Raw genomic sequence first — 26,290 nt, 5'->3', positions numbered from 1 at the left:
CCCTGTATAACTGTAGCAAGACTTCCCTGCTTTTATATTCCATCCCCTTTGCAATAAAGGCCAAGATTCCATTGGCCTTCCTGATCACTTGCTGTACCTGCATACTATCCTTTTGTGTTTCATGCACAAGTACCCTCAGGTCGCACTGTACTGCAGCACTTTGCAATCTTTCTCCATTTAAATAATAACTTGCTCTTTGATTTTTTTTCTGCCAAAGTGCATGACCTCACACTTCACAGCATTATACTCCATCTGCCAACTTTTTGCTCACTCATTAGCCTGTCTATGTCCTTTTGCAGCGGTGTTGTATCTCGATAGGCATCAACCAGGAATTTCCTCAGAGTTACTCCCATTCCAACCATGTAACTTTGTCGGAAACCCCATTTATGTGCGAATGGGAGCATTATGTGTTGTTCACATTTAAAACCCTTCCTGTCAGCTAACACTATTGTAACAGGCTCCACATTTGCAATCCACTATCTTCCTTCCCAGGGCAGCACCTGCCCCCACCCTTACACTTTTGATAGACCAACCACACCTGGATCCAGTGTGCTTCTATAATTGAAATAAAAACAGAAAAAACTCAGCAGGTCAGGCAGCATCTGTGGACAAAGAACCAGAGTAAATGTTTTAGGTCGATGCCCCTTCGTCATAACTGGAAAAGGTTAGAGATGTAACAGGTTTTTAAGCAAGTGTAGGGGCAGGGAATGTGAGAAGGGAGGAAAGAACAAAAGGGAAGGTCTGTGAGAGGGTGGAAGGCAGAAGAGATTAAAGGACAAAAGGGATGATGTGAAAGGCAAAAGAGATGGTAATGGGGCAAGTTAAGAAACAAAAGATGAGTCTAGTTCAGGTGAAAATGGAAATGGCAGAATCATCAACAGCTGCCATGGGAAAGAGAGGAAAAAACAGAAAAAAGATAAAAACAAATATGGGCAGGGGTTATGGTCTGAAATTGTTGAACTCAGTGTTGAGACTAGAAGGCTGTAAAGTACCTAAATGAAAGATGAGGTGCTGTTCCTCGAGCTTACATTGAGCTTCATTGGTATAGTGCAAGAGGCCGAGGACATAGAGGTCACAGTGGGAGTAGGGCAGAGAATTAAAGTGACAGGCGACCGGAAGTTCGGGGTCACCCTTATGGACTGAACGGAGGTGTTCTGCAAAGCGCTCACCAGTCTGCGTTTGGTCTCCCCCAGTGCTTCCGATATGACTTCCTTTTTCCTCAACCGAGAATTCTCCTCTACCATTTAGAAGATTTTTAATAACATTTCCAAAGGCTGACTCACACTCCTTTGGTAAAAACCGATTCCTGTTTATTGTAATAGCAGCCGGAGCCACCCAAAGGAACCATGTAGAAATAACAGTTTTTGAACAAAACCTTTTTGGGGAAAAATACATGCAATATGACTTCTGTTCCAAGTGACTTCTTAGATGCTGTCCACAGTAATTTGGTTCAAATCGTGTGTATGTTCAGCCAACCCTACCTTTTTGGTTTTACATAACTGGGGCTAGAAATTTGTCTCGGACGGTGGCACAAAACGGACGGTATCGGATCGGCAGCACTCCGCCTGATATCCAGATCCATTGCAATCAATCAGGTGCTGTGTGGAACAAATGGTCCATCCAATACCGTACTTTTGCGCCACCGTCCAAGACGAATTTCTAGGCCAAGGTGTTTTGTTGTGAGGACACATTTATCTCGACTAAACCAGCCTTATTCCTCTGACTCATCTATTTCTGCCTCCACAGTGCACCATTCAGAACATTCACACACTATTTCATTTGGTCATTTTCAAGTGCATACTTCTTCACTCGGGTGTCGCATTAACACCACAGAACACAGAGGGGGTGAAATTGCCCCTTTTATCAACAGCCGTCAGCGCCTCCGGGAACCAGATGGAGCAGCGCTATTTAAAGGCGCCATCTTGAAAACTATTTTCTGTCAGCCATTACTTTTTTCTGCTTTCCAACAGATAGGCAGAGTGGCTGGTGGGCCGATAACAGCGATTTTTACCTCGAGGAGTTTTCTGCCTCCTCACTTTTCCCCTGTTTAACACGCGGCAGTTTTGAACTTACAACACTTCTGTCGCTCCATGGGGGCTGTGCTAGCACTCGACCGTCTGCTCCGACGTCCGTGTTTGAGGATGCTTAGGTGAAGACAAAGGCGGCGCCAATTACAGAGAGAAAGGCATAGAAGAGGGAGGGAGAAAGGCAAAGACTGTCGGCCTCGGTTTTCATGAGCTGTGAGGCCTGCCCATTTGCCGCCCAAAGGACTGCCTGAAATGAGAGACAACAGCAAACATCAAACATTCCAATCAATATTTATCAAACAACAATAAAATGTATAAATGTGTATTTAGAGACTACAGATGGCCTTGCCCTCGACCAGCTTTGAGCATGGAAGGCCCGGTTATAGACTGCACCACCTCAGGCTGGGCGGTGGCAGTCTGGGCTGGCTGGGTGACAGGCAGCGACAAGTGCATGGTGGAGTGGTGGGATCAGGAATGCTGTCCCCCAGAGCAGCACCTCAGCATCCCCACCTCGGGTGATGGCTCCCGAGGTTCCCTTTCCCCTTGACCATGCTGCAGCCGGCTAGGTGCATAACCCAGTGCAGACGCCTCTACTAACCTAACCTCTAAAGACCGCATATTGCCAATATCTGAGCTGGTGCCCGTGGGTGAGAGAAGCAATGGCGTAGTGCTTGACTCCTCCTCCTCCTCCTCCTCTACCTCCTCGTCCCCCTCTTCTCCCTCGTGATTCAGTTGGTGGGGCTCAGGCACAGGCTGCTCATCTGCTGCATGGTTATCCGAAAGCATAAATGGCACAAGAGTCTCGTTAAGGTGAGGGCAGGGGGGCAGGAATGGAGCAAGGAAGACAGACAGTATGAGGAGCTGGAAAGTGATAAGGCCTTCTGGTTTAACGGGAGGTTGGGATGAGCAGAGGGGATAAAGTTACCATTGTTGCCCCCAGCAGGCTCGCGTCTCCGCCAGCCACAATGCCCACCAGCTGTGGGCCAATGAGCCGCAGCACTCACTCCTCCAAGTCAGTCAGCTGGTGTAGCTCAGCTTCATCATCCTCCAGCACACTGCTCCCTTCTGTTATGTCCCAGTTTGGCCTGCTAAAGAAAGAAACCTGTGTGAGTAAGGGCCCGAAGCTCAGGAGCTCCCTCCCTAAATCTCTCCGCCTCGCTCCCTCTCTTTCCTCCTTTAAGACGCTCCTTAAAACATACCTCTTTAATCTAGCTTTTGGTCATCAGCCGTAATTTCTTTGTGGCTCGGTGTCAAATTTATTTGTTTTGTCTTGTAACACTGCTGTGAAGCGCCTTGGGACGTTTTACTACATTAAAGGCACTATATAAATAAAAGTTGTTGTTGTTGAAAAGCACCAGCTCGGACTTGACTGGCTGAATGGCCTGTGAGTCTGCTGGAACATTTTATAATTCTACATTTGTGTTTATTTTGTAGGTACGATATATAGCATCATTGCAGTCCCCCAGCAGAAGTCAGATGATGAGGAGTCACTGCAAGGGGCCAGAATTGTTTGTGGCTTTACACCAACAGACAGCATGAATCCTTCTTACTACCACAGCTTTGGTTTGTCATGCTTACTAATTGGCAGCTTAAATTATATTTCATAATGAAATATTTATCTACTATATTAAACAATTTTTGCATGTCAGATAATAAAATATATCATGAGATATTTAAAATATTATTTTTCTTTATCTTTTACGAATGGACACTATTTTTTAATGAAAAATCTGGGTGAAGTGCTAGGCCCATAGTGCAGGACACCAACAAGGTTGAAAAGAATAAGAGAGATAAAATCAGAAAGTAGAAATTGGTTACTGACGAGCTTGATTTTTAAAAGCTTGTAAAACAGAGGGAAGATTGAGGGTGGTAAGGAATTGCATGTTGTAGATGTCCTGAGTATTATATAACACATTTAAAGCAAAAATTGCAGAGCACAAGACTTGGGATACTATGAAATTTACTTTTCAAAATGATTGCTTTCAAAATACTCTTTTTTTAAAAAAAAATTATTTCCTCTCCCTGAGTCAGTTTAGGGAAGGATCTGACTGAGCTGAATGTGGAAATGTTTCCCCGACAAGGTAGTGTATATGTCAAACAGATGCCCAGCAAAAAAAGTTGAGGCTGAGTCGATCTAACATTTAAAAAGTACACCTGGTTAAATTATAGATTTGCTTACATATGTATCTGGGATGGAATTGAAGAATATAGAGGTCGGAATAAACTAAAACAATTAAATCCTCGAAGTGACTAGCTCTATTTTTGCCTTATATTTCTAAGGAATGCTTAAATGATAATATATAACATTAAAATGACTTGCTGCTATGACGGACCACTTCTCTACATGCATTGGCTACAGTGGTTTGGGAAAATGGTCTAGCTCAGGGCTTCCACTGGGTGGCATACACTTTAACATGGCTTTGGATGAATCATGCATTAGTGACCCACATAGCATACCCTCTCCATGCTACTTATGGTTGTACATTGAATACTTCTTTCAAGGAGACCCAAGGATATCGTTTCATTAGTACAAGGTTTATTAGACTCCCGCCTACCCAAACGGTAAAACAAATTATAAATGAATGTATTGAACGATATATAGATATGCTTATAACATTTTATTTTTCCGTGACAGGAATGTCCAAAAACTACATCATCTTTGTTGAACAACCTCTAAAAATAAATATACTGAAAATTCTCACATCCAAATTCAGGGGCAAAAGTTTGGCGCATGCGATAAACTGGGAGCCAGACCTCAACACCATTATCCATGTAGCTAATAGACACACGGGAGAGGTAATCCACCGACCTTACTACATCTTTTGCGGATTTGTGTATTTTTTCATACACGGGTATAATTTATGTACCAAACATGGGTCATATGTGCAGTAGGGTAGAGTGAACCTTTCAGTGTTTACATGTGGTACTTGATCAACAACAAGCAAAGACAGTAAGACAGTCATGTTCTAGATGAACTTAGGGGATTTTTTTTTCTTTATTATTTTTATTTTCCTGGGATATGGGCGTCGCTGGCGAGGCCAGTATTTATTCCCCATCCCTAATTGCCCTCGAGAAGGTGGTGGTGAGCCGCCGCCTTGAACTGTTGCAGTCCGTGTGGTGAAGGTACTGCCACCATGCTGTTAGGGAGGGAGTTGCAGGATTTTGACTCAGTGACGATGAAGGAATGGCAATATACTTCCAAGTCAGGATGGTGTGTGACACAGAGGGGAACTTGGAGGTGGTGGTGTTCCCATGTGCCTGCTGCCCTTGTCCTTCTAGGTGGTCTTGGGAGGTGCTGTCGAAGAAGCCTTGGTGAGTTGCTGCAGTTTATCATCATAGGCAGTCCCTTGAAATCAAGGAAGACTTGCTTCCGCTCTAAAAGTGAGTTCTCAGGTGACTGTATAGTCCAATACGGGAATTACAGTCTCTGTCACAGGTGGGACAGACAGTGGTTGAAGGAAAGGATGGGTAGTCTGTTTTTCCGCACGCTCCTTCCGCTGTCTGCGCTTGTTTTCTGCATGCTCTCGGCGACGAGACTCGTGGTGCTCGGCGCCCTCCCGGATGCTCTTCCTTCACTTCGGGCAGTCTTGGGCCAGGGATTCCCAGGTGCCGGTGGGGATGTTGCACTTTATCAAGGAGGCTTTGAGGGTGTCCTTGAAACGTTTCCTCTGCCCACCTGAGGCTCGCTTGTTGTGTAGGAGTTCCGAGTAGAGTGCTTACTTTGGGAGTCTCGTGTCGAGCATGCGGACAATGTGGCTCACCCAACGGAGCTGGTCGAGTGGTCAGTGCTTCGATGCTAAGGATGTTGGCCTGATCGAGAACACTGACGTTGGTGCATCTGTCCTCCCAGTAGATTCAGAGGCCAAACTCCAAACCAATGTCAACATCTTCACCAAGGCGTACAAAAGCATGGGCCTTACACTAAACACCCGTAAGCCAAAGCTCCTCCACCAACCTGACCCCGCCACACAGCACTGCCCCCCGGGTCATCAAAATCCACGGCGCGGCCTTGGACAACATGAACCATTTTCCATACCCCAGGAGCCTACTATCAGACATCGACAACGAGGTCCAACACCGTCTCCAGTGTGCCAGCGCAGTCTTCAGCCGCCTGAGGAAGAGAGTGTTTGAAGACCTCAAATCTGGCACCAAGCTTATGGTCTACAGGGCAGTAGTGATAGTCACCCTCCTATATGGCTCAAAAATGTGAACCATATACAACCTCATAGCGCTGGAGAAGTACCACCAGCAGTGCATCTTGTAGATAGTACACACTGCAGCCACGGTACGTCAGTGATGGAGGGGGTGAATGTTTTAAGTGGTGGTTGGGCTGCCAATCAAGCGGCTGCTTTGTCCTGGATGGTGTCGAGCTTCTTGAGTGTTGTTGGAGCTGCACTCATCCAGGCAAGTGGAAAGTATTCTATCACATTCCTGACTTGTGCCTTGTAGATGATGGAAAGGCTTTGGGGAGTCAGGAGGTGAGACACTCGCCACAGAATACCCAGCTTCTGACTTGCTCGTGTTGCCACAGTGTTTATGTGGCAAGTCCAGTTAAGTTTCTGGTCAATGGTGACCACCCAGAATGTTGATGGTGGGATATTCGGCGATGGTAATGCTGTTGAATGTCAAGGGGCAGTGGTTAGACTCTCGCTTGTTGGAGATAGTCATTGCCTGGCACTTGTGTGGCGCGAATGTTACTTGCCACTTATCAGCCAAAGCCTGAATGTCGTCCGGGTCTTGCTGCATGTGGGCATGGTCTGCTCCATTATCTGAGGAGTTTCGAATGGCACGGAACACTATTCAGTCATCAGCGAACATCCCTACTTCAAACCTTATGATGGAGGGAAGGTCATTGATGAAGCAGCTGAAGATGGTTGGGCCTAGGACACTGCCCTGAGAAACATCTGCAGTGATGTCCTGGGGCTGTGATGATTGACCTCCAACCACCACAACCATCTTCCTTTGTGCTAGGTATGATTCCAGCCAGTGGAGAATTTTCCCCCTGATTCCCATTGACTTCAGTTTTACTACGACTCCTGGTGCCACACTTGGTCAAATGCTGCCTTGATGTCAAGGGCAGTCACTCTAACCTTGCCTCTGGAATTCCGCTCTTTTGTCCATGTTTGGACCAAGGCTGCAATGAGATCTGGGGCCGAGTGGTCCTGGCGGAACCCAAACTGGGCATCAGTGAGCAGTTTATTGTTAAGTGCCGCATGATAGCGCTGTTGATGACACCTTCCATCACTTTGCTGATGTTTGAGAGTAGACTGATGAGGCGATAATTGGTTGGATTGGATTTGTTCTGCTTTTTGTGGACAGGACATACTTGGGAGTTTTCCACATTGACGGATAGTTGCCAGTGCTGTACCTATACTGGAACAGCTTGGCTAGAGGTGTGGCTAGTTCTGGAGCACGTCTTCACGACAGCCAGGATGTTGTCGGGGCCCATAGCCGTTGCTGTATCCAGTGCGCTCAGCTATTTCTTGATATCACATAGAGTGAACTGAATTGGCTGAAGACTGGCTTCCGTGATGGTGGGAACCTCAGGAAGAGGCTGAAATGGATCATCCACTCGGCACTTCTGGCTGAAAATGGTTGTAAACACTTCACCCTTGTCTTTTGCACTCACGTGCTGGGCTCCGCCATCATTGAGGATGGAGATAGTCATGGAGCCTTCTCCTCCTGTTAGTTGTTTAATGGTCCACCACCATTCACGACTGAATGTGACAGGACTACAGAGCTTTAATCTGATCCGTTGGTTGTGGGATCACTTAGCCTTGTCTATAGCATACTGTTTCCGCCTTTTAGCATGCATGTCGTCCTGTGTTGCAGCTTCCCCAGGTTGGCACCTCATTTTTAGGTATGCCTGGTGCTGCTCCTGGCATGCTCTTCTACACTCTTCATTGAACCAGGGCTTGATGGTAATGGTAGAGTGCAGGATATGCCGGGCCATGAGGTTACAGATTGTGGTGGAGTACAATTCTGCTGATGCTGATGGCCCACAATGCCTCATGGATGCCCAGTTTTGAGCTGCTAGATCTGTTCCGAATCTATCCCATTTAGAACGGTGGTAGTGTCATACAACACGATGGATGGTGTAAAGACGGGACTTCATCTCCATAAAGATTGTACGGTGGTCGCTGCTACCAATGCTGTCATGGACAGATGCATCTGAAACAGGTAGATTGGAGAGGACGAGGTTAAGTAGGTTTTTCCCTCATGTTGGTTCTTTCATCACCTTCTGCAGGCCCAGACTGGCAGCTATGTCCTTCAGGACTCTGCCAACTCGGGTCAACAGTGGTGCTACCGAGCCAGTCTTGATGATGGACATTGAAGTCGCCCACCCAGAGTAAATTCTGTGCTCTTGCTACTCTGCTTCTTCCAAGTGCTGTTCAACATGGAGGAGCATTGATTCATCAGCTGAAGGAAGACAGTAGGTGGTAATCAGTAGGAGGTTTCTTTGCCCATGCTTGACGCAAAGCCCTGAGACTTCATGATGTCCAGAGTCAATGTTAAGGACTCCCAAGGCCGACTGTATACCACTGTGCCACCACCCCTGGTAGGTCTGTCCTGGTGGTGGGACAGGACATACCCAGGAATGGTGATGGAAGAGTCTGGGACATTGGCTGAAAGGTATGATTCTGTGAGTATGACTATGTCAGGCTGTTGCATGACTAGTCTGTGGGACAGCTCTCCCACTTTTGGTACAAATCCCCAGATGTTGGTGAGAACGACTTTGCAGGGTTGACTGGGCATTGTCATGTCTGTAGCCAGAGCTGAGGTCGATGCCATGTGGTCCGTCTGGTTTTATTCTTCTTATTGTTTTTCATAGCGGTTGTGTGACTGTGTGGCTTGTTGGGCCATTTCAGAGGGCAGTTAAGAGTCAACCACATTGCTGTGGGTCTGGAGTCACATATACGCCCAGACCGGGTAAAAACAGCAGATTTCCTTCCCTAAAGGACATTAGTGAACCAGATGGGTTTTTACGACAATCCGGTAGCTTATTTTTTTAAATTCCAGATTTATTTAATTAACTGAATTTAAGTTCCCTAGCTGCCGGATTTGAACTCGCATTTCCAGATTATTAGTCCAGGTCTCTGGAATACTGGTCCCGTAATTTAACCACTGTGCTACCTTTCCCTATCTCAGTCAACCTGATAATAGGAGCATTATAATTACATAAGAACATAAGAATTAGGAACAGGAGTAGGCCATCGAGCCTGCTCCGCCATTCAACAAGATCATGGCTGATCTGGCCGTGGACTCAGCTCCACTTACCCGCCCGCTCCCCATAACCCTTAATTCCCTTATTGGTTAAAAATCTATCTATCTGTGACTTGAAAACATTCAATGAGCTAGTCTCAACTGCTTCCTTGGGCAGAGAATTCCACAGATTCACAACCCTCTGGGAGAAGAAATTCCTTCTCAACTCGGTTTTAAATTGGCTCCCCCGTATTTTGAGGCTGTGCCCCCGAGTTCTAGTCTCCCCGACCAGTGGAAACAACCTCTCTGCCTCTATCTTGTCTATCCCTTTCATTATTTTAAATGTTTCTATAAGATCACCCCTCATCCTTCTGAACTCCAACGAGTTAAGATCCAGTCTACTCAATCTATCATCATAAGGTAACCCCCTCATCTCCGGAATCAGCCTAGTGAATCGTCTCTGTACTCCCTCCAAAGCTAGTATATCCTTCCTTAAGTAAGGTGTCCAAAACTGCACGCAGTACTCCAGGTGCGGCCTCACCAATACCCTATACAGTTGCAAAAGGACCTCCCTGCTTTTGTACTCCATCCCTCTCGCAATGAAGGCCAACATTCCATTCGCCTTCCTGATTACCTGCTGCACCTGCAAACTAACTTTTTGGGTTTCATGCACAAGGACCCCCAGGTCTCTCTGCACCGCAGCATGTTGTAATTTCTCCCCATTCAAATAATATTCCCTTTTACTGTTTTTTTTTCCTCACACTTTCCGACATTGTATTCCATCTGCCAAACCTTAGCCCATTTGCTTAACCTATCTAAATCTCTTTGCAGCCTCTCTGTGTCCTCTACACAACCCGCTTTCCCACTAATCTTTGTGTCATCTGCAAATTTTGTTACACTACACTCTGTCCCCTCTTCCAGGTCATCTATGTATATTGTAAACAGTTGTGGTCCCAGCACCGATCCCTGTGGCACACCACTAACCACCGATTTCCAACCCGAAAAGGACCCATTTATCCCGACTCTCTGCTTTCTGTTAGCCAGCCAATTCTCTATCCATGCTAATACATTTCCTCTGACTCCGCATACCTTTATCTTCTGCAGTAACCTTTTGTGTGGCACCTTATCGAATTCCTTTTGAAAATCTAAATACACCACATCCATCGGTACACCTCTATCCACCATGCTCGTTATATCCTCAAAGAATTCCAGTAAATTAGTTAAACATGATTTCCCCTTCATGAATCCATGCTGCGTCTGCTTGATTGCACTATTCCTATCTAGATGTCCCGCTATTTCTTCCTTAATGATAGTTTCAAGCATTTTCCGCACTGCAGATGTTAAACTAACCGGCCTATAGTTACCTGCCTTTTGTCTGCCCCCTTTTTTGAACAGAGGCGTTACATTAGCTGCTTTCCAATCCGCTGGTACCTCCCCAGAGTCCAGAGAATTTTGGTAGATTATAACGAATGCATCTGCTATAACTTCCGCCATCTCTTTTAATACCCTGGGATGCATTTCATCAGGACCAGGGGACTTGTCGACATTGAGTCCCATTAACCTGTCCAGCACTACCCCCCTAGTGATAGTGATTGACTCAAGGTCCTCCCTTCCCACATTCCCGTGACCAGCAATTTTTGGCATGGTTTCTGTGTCTTCCACTGTGAAGACCGAAGCAAAATAATTGTTTAAGGTCTCAGCCATTTCCACATTTCCCATTATTAAATCCCCCTTCTCATCTTCTAAGGGACCAACATTTACTTTAGTCACTCTTTTCTGTTTTATATATCGGTAAAAGCTTTTACTATCCGTTTTTATGTTTTGCGCAAGTTTACCTTCATAATCTATCTTTCCTTTCTTTATTGCTTTCTTAGTCATTCTTTGCTGTCGTTTAAAATTTTCCCAATCTTCTAGTTTCCCACTAATCTTGGCCACCTTATACGCATTGGTTTTTAATTTGATACTCTCCTTTATTTCCTTGGTTATCCACGGCTGGTTATCCCTTCTCTTCCCGCCTTCTTTTTCACTGGAATATATTTTTGTTGAGCACTATGAAAGAGCTCCTTAAAAGTCCTCCACTGTTCCTCAATTGTGCCACCGTTTAGTCTGTGTTTCCAGTCTACTTTAGCCAACTCTGCCCTCATCCCACTGTAGTCCCCATTTGTTTAAGCATAGTATGCTCGTTTGAGACACTACTTCCTCACCCTCAATCTGTATTACAAATTCAACCATACTGTGATCACTCATTCCGAGAGGACCTTTTACTAGGAGATCGTTTATTATTCCTGACTCATTATACAGGACCAGATCTAAGATAGCTTGCTCCCTTGTAGGTTCTGTAACATACTGTTCTAAGAAACAATCCCGTATGCATTCTATGAATTCCTCCTCCAGGCTACCCCGTGCGATTTGATTTGACCAATCGATATGTAGGTTAAAATCCCCCATGATTACTGCCATTCCTTTTTCACATGCCTCCATTATTCCCTTGATTATTGCCCGCCCCACCGTGAAGTTATTATTTGGGGGCCTATAATCTAGGCCCCTCCAGTGACTTTTCCCCCTTATTATCTCTAATCTCCACCCACAATGATTCAACATTTTGTTCATTAGAGCCAATATCGTCTCTCACAACTGCCCTGATATCTTCCTTTATTAACAGAGCTACCCCACCTCCTTTCCCTTCTTGTCTATCTTTCCGAATCGTCAGATACCCCTGTATGTTTAATTCCCAGTCTTGGCACCCTGCAACCACGTTTCTGTAATGGCCACCAAATCATACCCATTTGTAATGATTTGTGCCGTCAACTCATTTACTTTATTTCGAATGCTGCGTGCATTTAGGTAGAGTGTTTTAATACTAGTTTTTAAACCATGATTTTTAGTTTTGACCCCTCCTGCAGCCCCTTTACATTCAGTGGCCCTTTTTTTTTTGCCTTGGGTTTCTCTGCCCTCCACTTTTACTCATCTCCTTTCTGTCTTTTGCTTTTGTCTCCTTTTTGTTTCCCTCTGTCTCCCTGCATTGGTTCCCATCCCCCTGCCATATTAGTTTAACTCCTCCCCAACAGCACGAGCAAACACTCCCTCAAGGTCATTGGTTCCGGTCCTGCCCAGGTGCAGACCGTCCGGTTTGTACTGGTCCCACCTCCCCCAGAACCGGTTCCAATGCCCCAGGAATTTGAATCCCTCCCTGCTGCACCGCTGCTCAAGCCACGTATTCATCTGAGCTATCCTGCGATTCCTACTCTGACTATTGAGACAGCAGCCCCCAGAGGAGGAAATGAGCAATAATCTCATTCCCGATCACCAGAGATTCCGGCTGGAACATGCATGTTTGTGGACATTGAGAACGGATAGGATCGTGCCCAGGTGTGATGGTGATCACGGATGAGAATCCTGCAGACTTTGCGTATATAAACCACTTGAATAAAGTGCTGCATGAGGATGTGCTCCGATGGAGCTATTCTTTACCATGAGTCACCACTTTCAGAGTACGAGGGGAGGAAAATTGATTGGGGGGTGGGGGGGAGGGAGTATGACATGACAATCCAGTTTCCGGACTCGTTCAATCAATGCGATTTGTGGTTGTGTCTCATACAGGGGAAGTTTTAACTCCCAGACGGGATGCGCTGGGCAGCCTGTCCGAAGCTGCAGTTGGAGTGGCCTGGCCCATTTTAACAGTCACACTTCATTTCTTCCGACCAGCTGCCCACCTGAAATCAACATCCAAAGGGAACAATAGTGTAGTGGTTAAGTCACTGCATTCATAATCCAGAGAACTTGATTTCAAATCCCATCATGATAGTTTGGGAATTTGAACCCAGTTTTTAAAAAAAAAAATCTGGAAATAAAAAGCTGGTACCAGTAAAAGTAACCATGACGTTATTGTAAAAACCCAACAGATTCACTGATGCCCTTTAGGGAAGGAAATCTGCTGTCTTTATGCCTGTATGTGACCCCAGTCCAATGCAATGCTGGATGATGATGCAGCCACTTAACAGCCCTCTGCAGTGATCGATCAAGACATTGAGTTGTGGTAACTGGAGATATGCCTCGCCAGTGAAGCACACATCCCAAGAATGAATTAAAAAATTAACCTAAAGGTTGCCAGAGTGGCAGTAAGATAAGTTGTCAGGAGCGGGGTTTGGGAAGGTTCTGCGGAGTGGTGTAGAGCCCATGCATCAGCAAGCCAAACTTTCTTTGTGGGCCCAGGGGAGCACTGCTGTGACCACAAAGAAGTTTTAAACTTAACCCAACAGGGATTGTGCTGGGTGTCTGCCAGGTTATACTGATTGGAGTGTCCACAGCGGAAGTTCTGCTCAGTCGCCAGTTAAAATTGCATCAGAGCCCTAATGACATTATAGGATGCCGATTTAGATTTATTCACGAGGCCCCATCGGCCTCCCCTTCCCCCCACCGCCCCCCCACCCCCCCCAAGAACACAGCAGCATTAGAATGGCCGCAGGGCCGGAAATGAGCAGCCAGTGCGCTGCTTGGATTTTAACTCGTGTTCTGCCCAGTTTTTGCAGAGGCAGAAGAAGTTAAAATACCCCCCTTGAGGTGCTAAACTCTGTTCTCCTGCCATGAGAGGAGACACTGGCAGAGGGCTAGCCACAAGTTACTCATCTTCTCAGTAAGGTATGGTTGAGGGGCGGTGGGGGGGTGTCGGGGGGGTGCGTGCGTAGGTAGGAGCGGTGGTCCTGAAAAAAGAGGAACTGGAGAATGTAGCTTTAAAATTAGGATGCTGGAGTCTTGCTGTCCGCCAAGAAATAGAAGTTAAGGGGGTGTACCAATTACTCGGGCATATGATTTATCTGCTTTATAAGCAATAAGGAATGTACTCATTTACATTAATGATTTACCAACCTTTCAAACACTGTTCAGATTAATATTTTCTAATGAAACAGTAAATTGATGCTTTTGTTTAAAACAAGGATAAGCAAACACTCTTTTGTATTTGGTAATAATGAAATATATTAATGATTGAGGTTAATTTTTTTAAATTAAATTGTTGAGCAAAATGACTTTTTCTTATGTCTAAATATGTTCACGTTCCTTTTGCAGGTGCTTCCTTTCAAATATTACACCAGAGCCTTCAGTACATTCCATCATATCAATGCCTTTGAAGACAATGGCTTTATTGTCTTTGATCTCTGTTGCTTCGAAGATGGCAATGTTATAGGTAACATAAGCCTGCAAAACCTACACAAGACTGGAGAAGCACTCGACAAGGCAATAATTGAACTTTGTTTCGTTACACTTTCAATGTATCAGCGATTGCTGTACTATACAATGTTTGGGACTGGACACATTATGGGTTTAGAATCAATGTTCCTTGATCTCAAAACATAAGAACATAAGAAATAGGAGCAGGAGTAGGCCCTATGGCTCTTTGAGCCTGCTCCGCCATTCAGTAAGATCATGGCTGATCATCGACCTCAACTCCACTTTCCCGCCCGATCCCCATAGCCCTAGATTCCCCTAGAATCCAATAATCTATCTATCTCAGCCTTGAATATATTCAGAGACTCAACACCCACAACCCTCTGGGGCAGAGAATTCCAAAGAATCACAACCCTCTGAGTGAAGAAATTTCTCCTCATCTCTGTCTTAAATGGCCTACCCATTATCCTGTGTCCCCTGGTTCTAGACTCCCCAGCAGGGTGCAACAACCTCTCAGCATCTACCCTGTCAATCCCCCTCAAAAGCTTATATGTTGCAATGAAATCAGCTCTCATTCTTCTAAACTCCAGAGAGTATAGGCCCATTCTACACAATCTCTCATCATAAGACAGCCCTCTCATCCCAGGAATCAATCTAGTGAACCTCTGTTGTACCGCCTCCAAGACAAGTATATCCTTCCTTAGATAAGGAGGCCAAAACTGTGCACAGTACTCCACATGTGGTCTCACCAAGGCCCTGTACAATTGTAGCAAGACTTCCTTACTCTTAATCCAACCCCCTTGCAATAAAGGACAACATGCCATTTGTCTTCCTTGTTGCTTCATGCTAGCTTTCTGTGTTTCTTGCACAAGGACACCCACATTTCTCTGAACACCAACATTTAAAAGTTTCTCACCATTTAAAAAATATACTATTATTCTATTCTTCCTATCAAAGTGAATAACCTCACATTTCCCGACATTATACTCTGCCACCTTACTGCCCACTCACTAAGTCTATCTATATCCCTTTGTGTTCTCCTCACAGCTTACTGTCCCACCTAGCTTTGTATCGTCAGCAAACTTGGATAAATTGCACCCAGTCCCTTCATCCAGGTCATTAATTGTAAATATCTGAGGCCCAGCACTGATCCCACTTGTTACAGTCTGACAAGCTGAAAAAGACCTTTTATCCCTACTCTCTGTTTTCGGTCCATTAACCAATCCTCTATCCATGCTAATACATTATCTCCAATCCCATGAACCCTTATCTTGTGTAATAACCTTACACTACAGAAATATTATAACAGATCCTAATTATTTTTAAAGATATAATTTATGCATTTGTCCCCTTGTGAAAAAGAAACCCAACAAAACTAAATTGTATGTTTGGTGACGGAAGGAGATTTATGCTGGTATTTTCATCTTGCAATGAAAAGTACGAAGATGTGGTACAATTGGTTAATTCAGCATTTTATTGCATCCTTGGCTTGGCGCTTTGATTCCTTCAGCAATGAGCCCCAATTTCAGTTGGGCTGTCAGTGTTTGCACAATGTGACTCCTTCCCCATCTGATGGGAGGTAAAATCAGCATAGTGAGTCTGCCCAGCAGTTCTTGTGCATCTCCACGGGACAAGTGGCATTAGCCAAGGCCTGGAAACAGGTTGCCTTTCTGTCCTTTTACTGAGGAAATCATACCTGGCAGAAGGGAACCTAAAAGGGGGAAAATATCTCATTAATAATCTATGGATTGTAAGATAGATATGAAAGAGGCGTATTCCTTTCTTGCTAAGTGAATGCATATAAGGATATTTTCTAAGTGTGATTATCTAGCTGTCATCTGGATAAGCAAATAAGCCACTTACTATACTTTACACATGTGTATATATAATATATACAATGTGCTCACCGACAGAGTAACATATAAAAACACCAGCCTCTAGTATCTCAGTATGAACATTCCATATCATTAATTGTTGATTTAATATTTATCATTGAAGACACCTAACACAAATTTATAATCTTCTTGGTAATACTATAATTATAATTACAAATTGCATGAACTTCGTCACCTAGCCACCGACTCCATTTCTCTCCTTGACTATTGTCTGAGGTTGAACCAGACCGTTCACAACCTTGGCATCCTATTTGACCTCGAGGTGAGCTGCCTAGCCCATTTCTACTTGATCACCAAGACTGCCTACTTCCACCTCGGTAACATCACTTGTCTCCAACCCTCCCTCAGTTCATCCATGCTTTTTTGTTTACCTCTAGACTTGACTATTTCAATGCTCTCCTGGCAGGTTTCCCACCTTGCCCCCTCCGCTAACTTGAGCTCATCCAAAACCCTTCTGCCTGCATCCTAACTTGTGCTAAATTCTGTTCATCTATTACTCCTGTGCTTGCTGACCGACATTGGCTCCCGGTATAGCAATGCCTCAATTTAAAAATTCTCATCCTTGTTTATAAATCCATCCATGGTCTTGCCCCTCCCTGCCTCTGTAACCTCCTCCAGTCCTACAACCCCCCCCCCCCCCCCCCGAGATCTCTGCGCTCCTCCAACTCTGGCCTTTTGAGCATCCCCGATTTTCATCACTCCACTATTGGCGTTCATGCCGAGTCCCTAAGGTCTGGAAAACCCTCCCTAGACACCTCCACCTCTCTCTCTCCCCATTAAGACGCTTCTTAAAACCTACTACTTTGAACAAACTTTTGGCCACCTGTCCGGATAGCTCCTTATGTGGCCCTGTGTCAGATATTGTTTGATAACTCCTGTGAAGTGCCTTGGGAAGATTTACTATGCTAAAGCGCTACATAAATGCAAGTTATATCTTCAACCAATTCTAGTTTTCCGTAGTTTAATATATGTGTGTAACAGATTTTTAGTTGAAGAGTGCAAATAATTGGACAAACAGCAAACGAATCAGACAAACTGAATTATGCCCTATTGTGGCTGCTGTCATCCTTTCAGAGGATTAACAGGCCAGATGAAAAGTTAGGGGAAATTAGAAAATAGTTAAGGGAATCACACATGCCAAGACAAGGAATGTAATTTATGAGTCTGGCTGATACATAGTGGCTAACACCTGATCAATCATACCAACCTTCCTGGCACCAAAAGATTATGGGGTAAATTTAACTCCCTAGTGGAGCCACAAGAGACAATATTGGATCGGCTGCCCTTGATACACCTCACTCAATTTTCATTTTTGTTAGGGTCGATTACCACCTTTTATCTCACTCCTTAGTGCGAATCTATAGTTATTAGCTACATCCTAATCTATTCACATTTATTTTGCCTTTTAGGTATACAATACTTTTCCAAACGGATTCCCACACAGATTTGTCTTGCCTTTGAACATCGACTCCAACACACCTATTGAACAGAACCTCAATACTTTGACATACAGCAGTGCAGTTGCATTCAGAAAGGCCGATGGAAAGGTATGTTCACTATTTATTTCCTGCATATTAATCTAATCAGTTCAATGTAAAACAGGCTGCTTCTTGTTTGTGGTCAGTATTCTTGTATCAATGAGATCCACATTTAAATGTCCTTTTAACTTCATATGTTTGAAAGGGTGTTAAAATGTGTGGACAGCATGGATATGAAATATACACTAAATTATCTTTTTAATGAGCAATCGGTTACCAATAAAAACTCGCTTAGTACTACAGTATTTGCTAAATAAACCATGAATCAGATCAAACAATCATTTTTGTTATAGTTCAGCTATATCACATCATCTTTATGAGATAGCTAAAAAACTGAGGTTTGGAAAGTATGTTGTTTGTAGAGTTTGAATCCTATTCCCACAGGAAGAAGCCACTGAATTTAACTAAATTGGTAGTCTCGCCCACGAAGGACACCGGCTGGTAGTGGAAGTGTACAGTCCCGACTGTCCTGCTAAGGTTGGGGTTGAGACACATTGTGGAGCAGTGTTACACTGTGTTATGCAGTATTACACTGCATGCTATCCCTGACTTGATGCAGACAATCCCCAACTCATATAAGGCCTACACCTGAAACATTAACTTGCCTCTCTTTACAGATGCTGATTTACCTGCAGTGTATTTTGAGCACTTGTTTTTTTATTTATTAACAGCCTCTTTGATACTAATTAATCAGGCAAAATGGCAGTATGCTGTCTAAGGTTCAAGTAGAAAAGACTGTACGATGAATAACTTTTTCTGTGGCCCCTACAGATTTGTTGTGAGTCTGAGAACCTCCATGATGAGAATTTGTTGGATGCAGGTGGCATGGAGTTTCCACGAATTAACTATGCAAAATATAATACAAAGAAATACAAATTCTTCTACGGCTGTGGATTAAACAATGTGATGCCAGATTCCCTTATAAAGATGGATGTGGAAACAAAGAAATTTAAGGTATAAACCTTGGACTGGAATTTAATTATGTTTTTATAGTACATACAGCCAAGATTTGTTACTTTCTCCTGTATTTCACCATTTTTTTTTAACTTTAAGATCTTTTTGAGTGTTGGTAGGAATTTTCTGTATAAAAAGAGGAATAACAGTTTCAGTGTATCTTGTTTTGTTGAAAATTCCTTTGAAATGCAGTCTTATTTGCTCATTACAATAGAATTGTGTGTGGAACATCAATGATCAATTGCATTAAAGGGGAAGTTAGATAAGTGCTTGAGCAAGAAAGCAATAGGAGGATGTGCTGATAGGGTTAGATAAAGTACAATGGGAGGAGGCTTGTGTGGAGCATAGACCATTTGGGCCGAAAGGCCTGTTCCTGTGTTGTAAATCCTTGAATTAGAATATAAGATATTTATTTAGTGTGCACCCGCTCCTCAAAAAACCTAGGCTTAACTCTTCTGTCCTTGCAAACTATCACCTCCTGTCAAACCTCCATTTCTTCCCAAGGTCTCTAATTATGTTGTCGTCTCCAATATCCATGCCAACAGCACCAAAATGGCCCAAACCAAAGTCATGAATGACATTCTTTGTAACTGTGACTGTGGTGTGAATTATCCTTCGTTCTCCTCAACTATTCTTCAGCCTTTGATGTGGTTGACAATACCATCTTTCTCTAGTCCCTCTCCTCCATATCCTGTTCGATGGCATTGCTCTCAGGAACTGCCACTCTTTCCTATCCGATTGTAGCCAGACATATCAACTGATGGCTTCTCTTCCAATCCCAATTGTCACTTCAGGAGTCCCCAAGGACCTATACTTATCCTCTCCCATTCTTCATCTGCCTCTCCACTACCTCTTCCGATACCACCGCTGCCACTGTGCTTTCCGACATCCTGTTTTGGATGAGCAGTGGTTTCTTCCAACTGGATATTGGGAAGACCTGCTATCCTCTCCATCACTAATACCGACTACTTCAGTATCACCTCACACCTACTTCAGCCCACCTGTTGCTGGAACCTTCATCTCTGCCATTGTCATTTTCAGACTTCACTTTCCAACACTCTCCTGACTGGCCTTCCATTTTCTGTAAACTTCAGCTCATCCAAAACTCTTCTGCCTGTATCCTATCCTGCATGATCCCACTTACCCTGCTCTTACTGACCTACATTTGCCTACAGCAGCGGGTTGGGGCGATGACACAGCCCTGCTTGACCCCGGTCCGGGCACAGATTGGTCTCCGCAAGATCCTACAAATCCCCTGGCAAACATAGAAAAGTTACAAGGACACCCTCGAAGCCTCCCTAATAAAGTGCGACATCCCCACCGACACCTGGGAGACCTTGGTCAAAGACCACCCTAAATGGAGGAAGTGCATCCGGGAGGGCGCTGAGCACCTCGAGTCTCGTCGCTGAGTGAATGCAGAAAACAAGCGCAGACAGCAGAAGGAGCGTGCGGCAAACCAGACTCCCCATCCACCCTTTCCTTCAACCACTATCTGTCCCACCTGTGACACGACTGTGGTTCTCGATTGGACTGTACAGCCACCTAAGAACTCATGCTAAGAGTGGAAGCGAGTCTGTCTCGATTCCGAGGGACTGCCTATGATGATGATGATGACATTTGCCTACATTGGTGGCTGTTGTTTTTGCCTTGTAGGTTCCATGCTCTGGAATTCCCTCTTTAAACCCTTCCCCTTCTCTACCTCTTTCGAAACCCTTCTTAAAACTCACCTCTTTGACCAAGCTTTTGATTACCCCTCCTACTATCTCCTTCTTTCCTACGTTACAACAGTGACTACAGTGCAAAAGTAATTAATTGGTTATAAAGTGCTTTGGGGCATCCTGAGGTCGTGGAAGGTGCTAAATAAATGCGTCTATTTTTGGTTCAGCAGCCAATTGTTTTCCTATGTCCCTATTAAGTGTCTTGGAACAATTTAAAGGCACTTTATAAATGTAAATTGTTTTTGTCATACATGTTTTTCTCTACAGACCTGGAAAGAAAAAGGATACTATCCATCAGAGCCAGTCTTTGTGCCATCTCCCAACAGTGTAGATGAGGATGATGGAATTATCTTATCTGTAGTTGTTTCACCAAATCAGGTAACTGGAATTATTTTTCTTAATGGGAGAAAATGCTATCAAATAATATATATAATCCAATTATTTTATCATTCTTTTACATTCCTCCTCCCCGACAGTACTGGAAGAGAGGGGGAAGTTTATCTTAACGTAAGGTTGCTCTGTTGATCAGTCTACATATACTATTAATATAAACCGTGCTATGAGAACACACAATCTTTTTTTTCTTCCCTTTCGCATTGTTGCACATCAGATGTACCTAATCGTAGGAAGGATACTATTCCCCCTGAGAGAGCAGAGAGGCAATCAATAAGACTATGAGGGAAGGTTAAGGAAGTTAGGCTTGTATTCAAAAGACAACATTTCAAGGTAACCTGATTGAACTCATTTTTTGTTAGGTGAGGGTATATATTTTTCATTTTGGATTGGGCGGGAAAGTGGAGTTGAGGTCGAAGATCAGCCATGATCTTACTGAATGACGGAGCAGGCTTGAAGGGCCGTTTACATAAGAACATAAGAAATAGGAGCAGGAGTAAGCCATTTAGCCTCTCAAGCCTGCTCTGCCATTCAATAAGATCTGTTCTTGGCCTCAACTCCACTTCTGTGCCTGCTCCCCATAACCTTTGACTCCCTTATCATTTGGCTTACTCCTGCTCCTAGTTCACATGTTCTTATGTTCTAACACCTGTTTAAGGAACCCTCTGAAAAATGAGTCAGCAAGAGCAGAGCCTGCACCGTGCATGCTCCTCTCGGGTTTTCCAGTGATTGCTGTGGCCTAACTAGCAGCCACCAACAAAATGATATGTTTATTTTGTAGGATCTTGCAAAAACATCGTTGGTGGTATTTCTCCAGCGACTTGAGGTGTCTACTGTACATGGTCCATGTTTCTGAGCCATACAGGAGGGCGGGTATTACTACAGCCCTGTAGACCATGAGCTTGGTGGCAGTTTTGAGGGCTTCAAACACTTTTTTCCTCAGGTGGCTGAAGGATGCACTGACGCACTGGAGGCGGTGTTGGATCTCGTCATCAATGCCTGCTCTTGTTGATAGGAGGCTCCCGCAGAGGATCCTACAAATCTCCTGGGAGGACAGATGCACCAACATTAGCATCCTCGACCAGGCCAACACCCCCAGCATTGAAGCACTGACCACACTTGATCAGCTCCGCTGGGCAGGCCACATAGTTCGCATGCCAGACACGGGACTCCCAAAGCAAGCGCTCTATTCGGAACTCCTTCACGGCAACGGAAACATTACAAGGACACCCTCCAAGCCTCCCTGATAAAAATGCAACATCCCCATTGACACCTGGGAGTCCCTGGCCAAAGAACGCCCTAAGTGGAGGAAGTGCATCCAGGAGGGCGCTGAGCACCTCGAGTATCGCTGCTAAGAGCATGCAGAAACCAAGCGCAGGCAGCGGAAAGAGCGTGCGACAAACCAGTCCCACCCGCCCCTTCCCTCAACGACTCTCTGTCCCACCTGTGACAGAGATTGTGATTCTCGTATTGACTGTACAGCCACTCATGTTAAGAGTGGAAGCAAGTCTTCCTCGATTCCGAGGGACTGCCTATGATGATGACGATGATGTTTATTTTACCTTCATGTGGAGCCAGGAGAAGCGGAAGTTCTTCTCCCGGCTCCACAGCAGTCCACAGCCGTGCCGTGCTCACACGCCTCTCGTTTGCCTCACCCACACGACCTACCTGCCAGCGAGGCAGCTGACCCAAATTAGTCCTGGTCAAACCAGCGAGCCCAGTTAGCGTCTGCAGCTCACCGGATATGTGCCAATTTCAGGTGAGCCTTGTGCCTCGGCTCCCAGCGTGCTATCAATTCCAGTGATCCCACAATCCCAGTGGGGAGCTGAACTCGGAGGACAGGTGGAGCGTTGATAGAGCTAATACTCTGATTTGTACTTGCTTCAAGCACACGTTTCCGCTGAGATCGGCGAATTTACTCGTAATCCATCAACAAATAGTTTAAAACTACACTTGGATAATTTTCCGGCTTAGTGCTCCCAAAGCAATGATTCATGTGACTGGAGTCCATGTCAGGAATTCAGACTTGGGGTCAGCAGGCATGATTGGCAGCTCCTATAATTTGCAGTCTATTAAAATTAATGGACAGAAAATAGTTGCTGTTTTACCAGGCTCTGCTAGGAATACTAAGTAGTAAAATGGATCAAGGTTGGTAAATGATTATCTCTCAATAAAGTTTGTTTTTTAAATCATCAAATGATAGAAATAAAAATTAGGTAGCAAGAAAAGTTAATATTTCAGGAGTAACCTTCATCAAAACTATCTGAAGAAATATCTTTTATATAAGACAGAAAAGGATCAGATTTCAACATTCATGATTTTTCTTATCTCCACTGAGGATGTCTTTGTTGTTTTTCAGAATAAGAGCAGCTTGCTGCTTGTGCTAGATGGCAAGAACTTCACTGAAGTGGGCAGAGCGGAAGTGGCTGTCCGAATACCATTTGGATTTCATGGAGTCTTTGCAGAACATTAGACTTTATCGAAGCAAGTCTATGCAAGTACAGCTGGTTTGCACCACCTCAAGAACTGCAAAAAATCTAATGCAATTCAATCAAAGCCGTGCACTTTAAAAAAAAAAAGTAATTTTATGTTGGGAATAAGCAATAATAATTAATTCATGAATTTAGTGCAATGGGTCCCACTTAAGAGCAACTCTAATAAGCTCAGTCTGTGTTGTGTGGGCCAGAGCATCATGGCATTCACTGCCAATGGAGGGCTCAAGAAGGTTCGATATTACTCATTCCCGACCAACTATTACTGATGTACTAACGTGTTAAGGGATTGCTGTGTTGTTGGAATGCCACCCTTCAGAGGAGGCAAAAAAACGGTTCTGTCTTCCTCACCTCACTGTTATAGGAGACAGTTATCGAATCACATTAACAGAGAATGGGTTGCCAGCACATCATCTTGACCCATATTGGCTAAGTGAGCGAGTGGTCAAGCTATGGAACATGCTCCCATGGGAGACGGTGGAAGCTGTTAGTGTTGATTCATTCAAATGCAAATTAGATAGATTTATTTCAGAAAGTAACATTTTGGGGTCCAGTATATGAGAAATTTGAGACGTGACATGTGGTGAGTGTAGCGAGCTCGGGCAGAACAGGTGACCTTGGACCTGTGGGTCCCAAAGCTCTCCCCCACGAAGGGTTTTCCTCACCTCATGTCTGGGTCTGTCGTAGTCTCATCGATAGAGATTGATCGCTGTGATTGGTCGACAACTCCATTATCATTGTATCATGTGACTACCGGGATGGTAGAAGGCGAACTAGATGAATCTTAGTCTTTTTTCATCCAGCAATTCCTAACTTCCTATGGTGGTGCATAAGAAGAACTGATAGATAGAGAGGGTAGATAGAGAGATACTATTTCTGCTGGTTGGAGAATCTAGGACCAGTGGACATAGCCTAAACAGAGCAAGTCCTTTCAAGTGTGAAGTTAGGAAGCACTGCAAAGAGTGGTAGAAGTTTGGTACTCTCTTTTGCAAAGGTAGTTGAAGCTGGGTCAATTGTTAATTTTAAATCTGAGATTGATAAACTTTTGTTAACCAAAGGCATTAAGGGAAATGGAGCAAACGCGGGTATATAGAGTTAGGTCGCAGATCAGCCATGGTCTCATTGAATGGTGGAACAGGCTCGAGAGGCTAAGTGGCCTACTCCTGTTCCTAAGTTCCTATGTTCCTAGAAAAAAGTATGGGGTTGCAAAAGAAACCGGCACTATCCACCCCCACTTAATAAGTGCACTGCCCAATATGGAACTGAACCATAAAGAGAAGCTCCTAGTTTTGATCTCCCTCTATCAAATTAGCTGATTAGTTAGGGGGCAGCAGTAGGAATTTTACAGTTGGTTTCAACCCCTGGGTTAAAGAGGCCTGTTTCTATGCCTAATCACTTTCTGGTGACTCTTGGTTAAAAGTTGAATGTAGACATAATTCGCATCTGATTTGTGATATACCTGAGATGTTAATAATACTGGACACTGATATCAGAAAATGTTCTGTTTCCAATGTGCCTTACAATGATGAGCACAAAATAAAAAAAATGCCCCTGTACCAATGTGCCAAAGCCTTAATGTATCCGCTAAAAATGCTTGTGAAACAACAAAGGAATTTTTACATAAGTAATAACGGGCAATACTCAGCAAGTGTGGAGCGAGAAACAGAGTTACTGTTTCAGGTCAATGACCCTTCGTCATCACTGGCAAAAGTTAGAGATGTAACAGGTTTTAAGTAAGTACAGAGGCAGGGAAAGAGGGGAGGGGAGGAAAGAACAACGGGGAAGGTCTGTGATAGGGTGGAAGGCAGGAGAGATTAAGTGACAAAAGGGATGATGGTGCAAAGGAAAAGGAGATGGTAATGGGACAAGTAAAGAAACAAAACATGGGTCTAAAGGAGGTGTAAATTGGAGTAGCAGAATCATCAACAGATGCTGTCCGAAAAAATGGAAGCAGTGGTTATAATCTGAAATTGTTGAACTCAATGTTGATTCTGGAAAGCTGTAAAGTGCCTAGTCAAAAGATAAGGTGCTATTCCTCGAGCTTATGTTGAGCTTCATTGGAACAGCGTGGGAGGCCGAGGACACTGGTCAGAAGGGGAATGGGGCGGAGAATTACAGTGACAGGCGACCGGAAGGGTGAAAGCTCAGGATCACTCTTGCAGATTAAATGGAGGTGATCCGCAATGTGGTCACCCAATCTGCGTTTGGTCTCTTCAGTGCAGAGGAGACCGCATCGTGAGCTCTGAGAACAACATACTAAATTGAAAGAAGTACAAGTAAGTCGCTGTTTTACCTGGAAGGAGTGTTTGGGGTCCTAGACGGTGGGAAAGGAGGAGGTAAAATTGCAGGTTTGCATCTCCAGCACTTGCACTGGAAGGTGCCATGGGAAAGAGAGGGGTTGTTGGGGGTGAATAAGGAGTGAATCAGGGTTCCTTCGGAATGCTGAAAGGGGAGGGGAGAAGATGTGTTTGGTGGTGGGATCATGTTGGAAGTGGCAGAAATGGCAAAGGATGATCTATTGAATGTGGAGGCTGGTGGAGTGGAAGGTGAGGACAAGGGGAGTCCTTGAAGGGAGGGGAAGGGTGAGAGCAGAAGTGCAGGAAATGGAACAGACACAGTCAATGGCCTGTCAACTACTGTGGAGGGGAATCCTCGATTGAGGAAAAAGGAAGACATATTGAAAGCTCTGGTATGGAAGATGACATCGTCAGAACAGAGAAACTGGGAGAATGGGATAGAGCCCTTACTGGTAGCGGGGTGGGAGGAAGTGTAGTCAAGATAGCTTTGGGACTCAGTGGGCTTATAGTGGATATTGGTCAATAGCCCATCCCCAGAAATGGTGACAGAGAAGTCGAGGAAGGGAAACAAAGAGTCAAAGATGGATCATGTGAAGGCAAGGGAAGGGTA

The 26,290-nt window shown here is 44.5% G+C and overlaps 1 protein-coding gene across 6 annotated transcripts in view; it reads left to right on the top strand.

Moving 5' to 3' along the window:
* LOC139276467 (carotenoid-cleaving dioxygenase, mitochondrial-like) overlaps window positions 1-25,888 on the top strand; it is a 79,420-nt gene extending 53,532 nt beyond the window's left edge. For 5 of the 6 annotated variants that reach the window (XM_070894499.1, XM_070894496.1, XM_070894494.1 and 2 more), the window contains 7 exons: window positions 3,462-3,590; window positions 4,663-4,823; window positions 14,295-14,462; window positions 17,698-17,835; window positions 18,598-18,780; window positions 20,766-20,876; window positions 23,251-25,888. In XM_070894499.1, the coding sequence (XP_070750600.1) occupies window positions 3,462-3,590; window positions 4,663-4,823; window positions 14,295-14,462; window positions 17,698-17,835; window positions 18,598-18,780; window positions 20,766-20,876; window positions 23,251-23,364 (1,004 nt within the window). In that variant the 3' untranslated portion in view covers window positions 23,365-25,888. Of the gene's footprint in view, window positions 1-3,461; window positions 3,591-4,662; window positions 4,824-14,294; window positions 14,463-17,697; window positions 17,836-18,597; window positions 18,781-20,765; window positions 20,877-21,108; window positions 21,225-23,250 lie in introns of all 6 variants that reach the window. The other variant, XR_011595936.1, reaches the window with a different exon arrangement.
* The last annotated feature ends 402 nt before the right edge of the window (window positions 25,889-26,290 follow it).

This window comes from Pristiophorus japonicus, chromosome 11 (assembly GCF_044704955.1).
Source record: "Pristiophorus japonicus isolate sPriJap1 chromosome 11, sPriJap1.hap1, whole genome shotgun sequence".
NCBI lineage: Eukaryota > Metazoa > Chordata > Chondrichthyes > Pristiophoridae > Pristiophorus > Pristiophorus japonicus.
This window is presented reverse-complemented; position numbering and strand designations above follow the sequence as displayed.